General features: G+C 48.2%; 1 protein-coding gene across 6 annotated transcripts in view; it reads left to right on the top strand.

Moving 5' to 3' along the window:
* The first annotated feature begins 1,038 nt into the window (after positions 1–1,038).
* Atg18a (Autophagy-related 18a) overlaps positions 1,039–8,062 on the top strand; it is a 32,356-nt gene continuing 25,332 nt past the window's right edge. For 4 of the 6 annotated variants that reach the window (XM_089587877.1, XM_089587882.1, XM_089587881.1 and 1 more), the window contains exons 1-3: positions 1,039–1,286; positions 6,425–6,507; positions 7,806–8,029. In XM_089587877.1, coding sequence (XP_089444003.1) covers positions 1,153–1,286; positions 6,425–6,507; positions 7,806–8,029 — 441 coding nt within the window. In that variant the 5' untranslated portion in view covers positions 1,039–1,152. The remainder of the gene's footprint in view (positions 1,287–6,424; positions 6,508–7,805; positions 8,030–8,062) is intronic. The other 2 variants (XM_089587878.1, XM_089587879.1) reach the window with 1 other exon arrangement.

Here is an 8,062-nt window from a genome sequence, read left to right as displayed (position 1 = left end):
CCAAATTAAATTACTCTACAATCCTTCTATTCATGCATGACTTACCCCAAGAGCAGCTTTGTCGCGCCAGATATCCATTATCGTAATTACAGGTGATCCTGAAGTAATCGAACGCAGATGTATCGACTGAGCATCGGTCTGTTGATTTTCCAACGGATATGCTCATAACGCTTGCACGTTTCCGGGAACAAAGCAGCAACCGTGCGCAGGAAGCGAATGTTATGTTGGTGTTTTGATTATGCCGGGTGCGCAGAGATAAACTAAAGCGACACTATCGAGGTTCACTGCGACCTTTCCGTCCCTCTTGGCACTGACAGATTGTGGCTCGCTCGATCCTCACGTAGTACAGTGGTTCTGAGAGCATGTTTATCTTAAGACAATAACGGATTGCCATTACGGAAGCGGTTATATGGCTTTAAAGTCTTTGCACGCGCTGACATTTACTGCAAGCACTTTGCTGCAAGGCACAGTCATAGGGTAGGGCGTTGTCTTATCACCTGGTCGTTTGTTATCATGCACTTGGCGTTGCCGTTTTAATCACGACGCATGAGTAATAAAGTTTTGATAAGACTTCAGGGCCCCATGAGTTGTCGTAACATTGCTGCGGTAACCACCGCAGCCTGTTTGCGAAAAGCGAAAAATTATGATCCGCCCCAAGTTGCAGCTACGCGTGCACTGCACGCAACTTTCATTCGTACAGTGAAAACGGACTTAACGGATTAAAGAAGTTCAGGCAGTGGAACCTTACACTTTTCCAGATGTTTCCTCTAAACCGGTCTCTCAGTGGCATGAGTATATGAGCACCTAGCAATGCAGCATTAAGCAGATTACTGGAGTAAATAACAATGCTCGTTTAAACTCGGAGCGCGGTGGTTAAAAAGCGAAGCTGCTGCCATCTTTACGAGGCATATAAAGGCAAAAATGTCGTTCTTTCTCGCTTCGTGAGGCGCCGCTGCCATCGCAAAAAATGACGCTGGACGCGAACAGTGACGTCACAGTTCCGCAAGCCAATGAACGAGCGCGTAGCAGACTGGCATTTAGTGGCGTAGCCATTAGCCGTCGGCCATACAACTCAGCTGACGGTGGCTGGCTGTGGTGTTGCTGCTTCACAGCGCACACCTTTGTTGTGGTGGTGACAATGTTTGCGCGTGTATGCAGCATTTAGCGTCAAACCTGAACAACATCGGCAAGGGAGTCAAGCAAGGCATCGGCGGACTCATGAATCTAGCAGTGGAAGGGGGCGAACAGCCCGGACTCTTATATGTGAATTTCAACCAGGACGGCACGTAAGTTTTGCCGAGTCTCTCTCTCGCGCGATTGCAAGCGGGGTGCCGTAGTGTTTCCGAGCTTGTGCAACAGCGCTCAGCTCTGGCCCAAGCATGTTTCCTAATTTTTCTCTTCGCGAACGCTATCGCTCCCCGTTCGTCGCTGTTTAGGCGCTGGCAAGCAGTCTCTCGCTGGCGCACCGTCCTCCCTATTTGGAGTCCCTCCCGACCGCGGCGGTGGTGCCCGTCCGCTCGACGAAAAGATGCTTTCTCGCTGTCTTTCTCGTTTTCGCGGTGCTTCGTTGCTGACGTTCGGTGTACCAAAACAAACACCGCCTCACTCTAGGATCGATCTCGCCCGCTGCAGGCGTTATCAGCCCAGTTCCCCCTCCTCTTTTTGCAAAGCGCCAGTATGCAGCTCATTTTCCATAGCCGCGCACGCACACTCTCTCGCTATTGTGAATCGTTCGAGGCGCGTTTGGCTTGTCGCCCGCTCCCCTGCCCTCGCTCGCACGGGCCCAGCTGAGATCGCGAACGAAGGGCAAGCCCAGCCCGAGGCAGTGCTCAAGGTAAGTAGGACAGAAAGCCAAAGAGCGAGAGCGCTCTCAATTTTATTTTTCTTCTTTACGTCAGTTCACGTCCAAGTCCCTCTGGTGCTCTCGGTAGCACCTGCACGCTCCAAGGTCTCGACGACCATTCGGACTCTGCTGGTCCGACGACGGAGCCCTTAGCCCCCTTAGCCTTGAATGGCCAGTCCGCTGGATGCCCGCGGCTGCCAGTTATTAATCTGTCATATGTCAGCGCCCCTGCGATTTGCGGGGTGATGTAAGAGACGTCATTACTTTCCGCTTTGTTTTGTTTTGTTTCCCTCTCTTCCCGCTGCATCGTTGTCGCGTCGTTCGGGGGGGAGCGTGCTTGGAGTGTCGTTTCCCGTTCCGATGCGTCAGCGCGGAGCGGTCAGCTGTTATCGCACCCTCCTCGCCTCGCCAGCCGTTGTGCACGACGTGTTTGTGCGTGTGCGTGCATGCGCGCACTTGTTCGAAGAAAAACCTGTAGTCGGGAGTGTCGCGTGACTTAACGCGCCCGATTTCGTAAACCCGCGCGCGCGGCAGAGACGCTTGCGCTAGCTCCTGGCTCCGCTGGGACCATGACTGCATGAATGCACGTCCTAGTCGACCCTGAAGGCGCGCATACGCAGAGTGTGTCCTGTAGCTAAGGCCCTTCGCGACGAAAGCGTCGTGCTTTTGAAACGTCGTCGTCCTCTCGGCGAGTCCTTGGCTAGAGCGGGCGCGGGGTACTCCTGTCACTGAGCGGACACACACACTGTCTCGCACGAACGCGGCTGCCGCTTCGGTGTGTGCGTGTGTGTGTGTGTTTGCCGTTTCAGGAGCCCATTGTCTGAATGTTACGCACACCCGTGCCCCCAATGCAGCGATGACAACTCAACTCGTAAACCGAGAGTTGTAGATGACGTCATAAGCTTCAGCTGTATCGTTGTGTGTTGATAGTGGTTTGCGGAGATGGCAAATTCGTGTACTCGCTTTCGAACTTTCTATGAACTTCTTGTTTAATAAAAACAGGACTATTTGAAAACTCTTGTGTAAACACACCATATGGAGGCAAATAATATACATATAAAAAACACAAAAAGGTGGCCTTTGAGACAGCTGCCGAACGCTGGCGCGTTGTTGTCGCTTCTGACAAGATACTCGTGCGATTCATTTTAAGAATACATTGGTTTGGGAAATTCACAGCTCTCTACGAATGTGTTGGTTGAAGACATTTGCGAGTATTGGATAGACTGTCTAATGTGCAGTAGGCCAGGTAAAAGCGAAATTAAGAGGAACAATTCAACGTTGGCGGGGTGGGGGGATTCATAGGCTAGGTGGCGCACGCTGCAGCCTGATACAAAGGGTAAAGCCATTATCATCCATCCATCCACAGGGGCCGGGCGCTATCGCCCACCACCATTTCACCCCCAACCATAGAGTTTCTTACTATTACCTAGAGGGAAAGCTGGCAGCCCGTCCATGGGAGTTTGCATGGCGACCCCTCAAGACCACTTCAGCCACCATGGGCGCTCAAAGCATCATGGGGCGGTGAGCTACTTGTTGCGGAACTGCAACTTTTGGCCAAAAAATAATAGAAAAATACAGCTGTTTGACTACAACAAACGTCCTAACATTCAATATCTTGTCTAATGATTGCAACAAACGAGCAGAAAAGCATTTAAGTGCAAAGTTTGCCCAAAATAAGAGACGACTCGCTCTCCTATTGGCCAAGTAATGAACACTATAAAAAATAATATTTAACTAACAGGCACATTTTTAAAAGTAAATGTTTTAAAAAAAAATGTTGTTGCTTAGATACTTCAAGAAGTTTTTAATAGCATTTCGGAAAAGTGAAACTTTTATTGGCGTCGTGTGTCTATGCGTTTTTACTACTATGGTTTTTGCACACTGCGTTCGCGCGAAAGTCGTCTGCGCACACACGAACAGCGTTTTTGGAATGAAACGTCTTAGTAATGACACTCCGTGTTCCCGAAAAACTACGACTGTGCCGCAACAAGTAGCTCACCGCCCCATGATGCTTTGAGCGTCCATGGTGGCTGAAGGGCAGCGCCGCCAGCTTTCCCTCTAGGTAATAGTAAGAAACTCTATCTCCCCAACCCTGCGTAAAAAGGCCACGCGAATGTGGTACAAAACATGCCACTTCCATTTAGTCTTTCAGATTATTGCTCAGGAAACTGGAAAAGGATGCCATTTTAACAATATTCAAAGCATGAACATGTATGACAAGTACAGTTCCGGCAGTGGTGTGCATACATGCACTGGTTGCACTCACTATTATACATTAACATTTATTACCAAGAGCGCAGTTGTGATCTCTGAACAGCGCAAAAGCTGCCAAATGTCCTCGTTACGTGGACAAGAGAAATGACAGTAGATGCTTAGTATTTTCAGTTCGTAATGGCTTTATTTTCACCTTTGGTGCTGCACATCCAGATTTAATCCGTACACGCACCGTGATGGCAGCAGTGCTCAGAATTTGCTTAAAAATTCCGTCCTGTGAATAAACCTGCTCCTTGGCTCAGAATATGGATCAGAAGTTTGAAATATTTTGAAAAGGATGACTTTCCACTAGATGAGCTGTGGAAGTGGCTGTAAGCCAGCAGAATCATACTAGACAGGTATTGTCAGAATGGCATCTCTCGCATTAAAAATTCTGCACACATGCCTTGCCTGAGTGAAATTCGTGAACTTGTTCCTTCGTGAGGTGCTCTTTTAAGGCCTTTGTGCATTAGCAAGTGGGATGATACTCATTTTAAGAGTGAAAATGTTGCAGTCGTGGTGAGCTCATTGAATTGCGAATGACTTTAGGGTGAATCCAATTAAATTGTCTCAACGGGATTGCACTCTGGACTTTTACCATATCTGCTATAAATGAACTACTGCCAGAAGACTGGAATCATGTCCGTGGTGCTTTTTTTGGGCTGAAAGGAGTGCAGCAGAGAAAATAATTTAATCCGGCAGTAATTCACACGTTTCTACAGCTCCTTAGTTGATAAAGTCGAACCTGTTTTCAGTGCTTGGAACATGAACATTTAAAGCAGGGGCAGTTTCCGTAAGTTCTTGTTTCTGTAAATCACTGCACTTGAACAGCAGTGGAAGCCTAGACCTCATTTGCCCCACATTCCTTTGTAAGAAGTGGAAAAGCAGGTTAGTAAAAGAAAGGAAGAGCTACAGCTAGAAACTTTTGCTTCCCATTTACTGGAGTGTGCCCTGTCCACACCTGTTGTAAAATTAACCATGTAATACTACTTGGCGATAAGAGTTAATGGAGAATACCTGAGTAATTTGCGATTCGCTGATGACATTGCCTTGCTAAGCCACTCAGGACAAGAACTGCAAAGCATGATCAATCAGTTAGACAGGCAGAGCAGAACGCTGGGGCTAAGAATCAACATGCAGAAAACCAAAGTAATGTTCAACAGCCTAGCAAGGGAACAGCACTTCGCAATTGGTAGCGAGGTGCTGGAAGTAGTATGAGAATATGTCTACTTAGGCAGGTAGTGACCGCAGATCCGGATCATAAGAGGGAAATAGCTAGAAGAAAAAGAATGGGGTGGAGCGCATACAGCAGGTTCTCTCAGATCATGAATGGTAGCTTACCAATATCCCTGAAGAGAAAAGTATACAACAGCTGTATCTTACCGGTACTCACCTATGGGGCAGAAACGTGGAGGCTAACAAAGAGGGTTCAGCTTAAGTTAAGAACAACGCAGCGAGCTATGGAAAGGAAAATGATAGGTGTAACGTTAAGAGATCGGAAGAGGGCAGAGTGGGTGAGGGAACAAACGCGGGTTAATGACATCTTAGTTGAAATCAAGAGGAAGAAATGGGCTTGGGCAGGGCATGTAATGCGAAGGCAAGATAACCGCTGGTCCTTAAGGGTAACGAAGTGGATTCCAAGAGAAAGCAAACGTAGCAGGGGATGGCAGAAAGTTAGGTGGGCGGATGAGATTAAGAAGTTTGCAGGGATACAATGGCGGCAACTGACAAAGGACAGGGTTAATTGGAGAGACATGGGAGAGGCTTTTGCCCTGCAGTGGGTGTAGTCAGGCTGATGATGATGATGATGATGACTACTAGCAGTGTATCCATGGCAGAAAGCAGCGCTCGGAGACAAGGCAAGAAAGGGACGACGCACGCAAGGCACTGTGTGTCATCTCATCCCCTCTTTGCACGCTGCTTGTTGCCCTGTTTACTATTCATCAACTAGCCCAATTTGACTGCTAGCAGTATAGCTTTGGTGGGTTTTGTAAGATAAGGGAGTAGCAAAAGGTGGTTCAATGTTCATCTCATTCTCTGTTTGCGTTTTTCCCAAGGAATATAATTTCATGGATGCATACGTACTGTTTGTACGGTCTCTTATCACCACTCTTGATTTAGAGGACTTCAACACACGTGCACTCGAACTGTACTGTGCGTGTTAAGCCCTCCTTTCCTGTACTGATTGTGAGTAGGTCTGTTCTATTTCGGCCCGCATTTAAAGGGCATTATTGAATGTAGTCGTGACAGTTCTCTTAAAAAAGTGATTGTGTTGCTATCATAATTTTTATGAACTTTTCATGACTTGGGGCTCTTTCTTATTTCAAGGTCACTGTCAATCGGTACACAAACAGGGTACAAGTTCTTTGCCCTGGGAAACCTGGACAAGCTTGAGCAAATATATGAAAATGGTGAGTGCTGGGTATCATCTGCTTGCTTTGTTGTGCATGCAAACACTTGGAGAAACGAAAAGATAGCATAATTTATCTTTCCTCGTGGGTGAACGGGCAGGGAGGCGATTTGTAGCAAGTAGCATGCTGACGGTACTGTCTGTGTTTAAGGACGTCACGGCAACTGTGTGTAGCAGTCCTGCTTGGAGCATGCAAATGTCGGTACCTCGACTTACAGCTTACTTGCAAGCCAGTTTGGTTGCAGAGTAAAATTGTTTGCCAGGAAAAAAATTCGCTATTCACTTACTCTTGTAGTAAAGTGAATTTCAGCTACAACTACTCTGGTGCAAAATGCTGATGCCAGTCGGGAGTGCTAAGTCACTGGGTAGGACTCTAGGTTGGGGCTTCGGGTTGGTGCGCATCTCAAATGGCCGTTGTCTACGTGTAACAATGCGTCACACGAGGTCATGCACGATTACTCATCCATCCAATAAGGCAGGTGTCTGGCATGACAGGTGCAATGAGGGAAATGGGAGGTAGCTAATTGGTGTGGTGCACTGCACCTGTTATCTATCTCCCTACAACTTTACTAGTGGCAACATTGTCCAACCAATCAGTGCTGCATGCTGCACTTGTTATCAGTCTTCCTATAATGTCACTAGTCGCAAGGTTGTCCGACCAATCAGTGTTGCATGCTGCACTTGTTGTTAGTATCCCTCCCTATAACGTCACTAGTGGCAAGATTGTCCAACCAATCAGTGCTGCATGCTTCACTTGTTATCAGTCTTCCTATAATGTCACTAGTCGCAAGGTTGTCTGACCAATCAGTGTTGCATGCCACACTTGTTATTTGTCTCCCTCCCTATAACGTCACTAGTGGCAAAGTGTCTGACCAATCAGTGTTGCATGCCACACTTGTTATTTGTCTCCCTTCCTATAACGTCACTAGTGGCAAAGTGTCTGACCAATCAGTGTTGCATGCTGCACTTGTTATTTGTCTCCCTTCCTATAACGTCACTAGTGGCAAGATTGTCTGACTAATCAGTGTAGCATGCCGCACTTGCTCGTCTCCCTCCCTATGACGTCACTAGTGGCAAAGTGTCTGACCAATCAGTGTTGCATGCCGCACTTGTTCGTCTCCTCTCCTCACACTCCTCTGTGTTACGACACCGGCAATGCAGCCACGAAGCTGGGAGAGACGTGGCTTTAACAGCTGTCGGTGCAAAATTTCGATTGCCGAATGGTGTTTCATGGCCGTGCTGTGCCGCGGCAAAGATGTGCCTGTCAATGAGTGCCCGCATTCTCCTTTTCCAATGCAGAGGGCGAAGGCACATGCCTGGTGGAGCGGCTCTTCCTCTCGAGCCTGGTGTCCATCGTCAGCACCGCGTCGCAGCGCAAGCTCAAGGTGTGCCACTTCAAGAAGGCCTCGGAGATCTGCAATTACTCCTACTCCAACTGCATCCTGGCTGTGCGGCTCAACCGGGCGCGGCTGGTCGTCTGCCTCGAGGAGAGCCTCTACATCCACAACATCCGCGACATGAAGGTGAGCGCAACACTTCTTCCTCGTCTCTGCACG

This window comes from Amblyomma mixtum, chromosome 4, assembly GCF_055824585.1.
Source record: "Amblyomma mixtum isolate Tamu chromosome 4, ASM5582458v1, whole genome shotgun sequence".
NCBI lineage: Eukaryota > Metazoa > Arthropoda > Arachnida > Ixodida > Ixodidae > Amblyomma > Amblyomma mixtum.
Note: the sequence above shows the minus strand (reverse complement) of the source record. Positions and strands in the feature narration are given on the sequence as shown.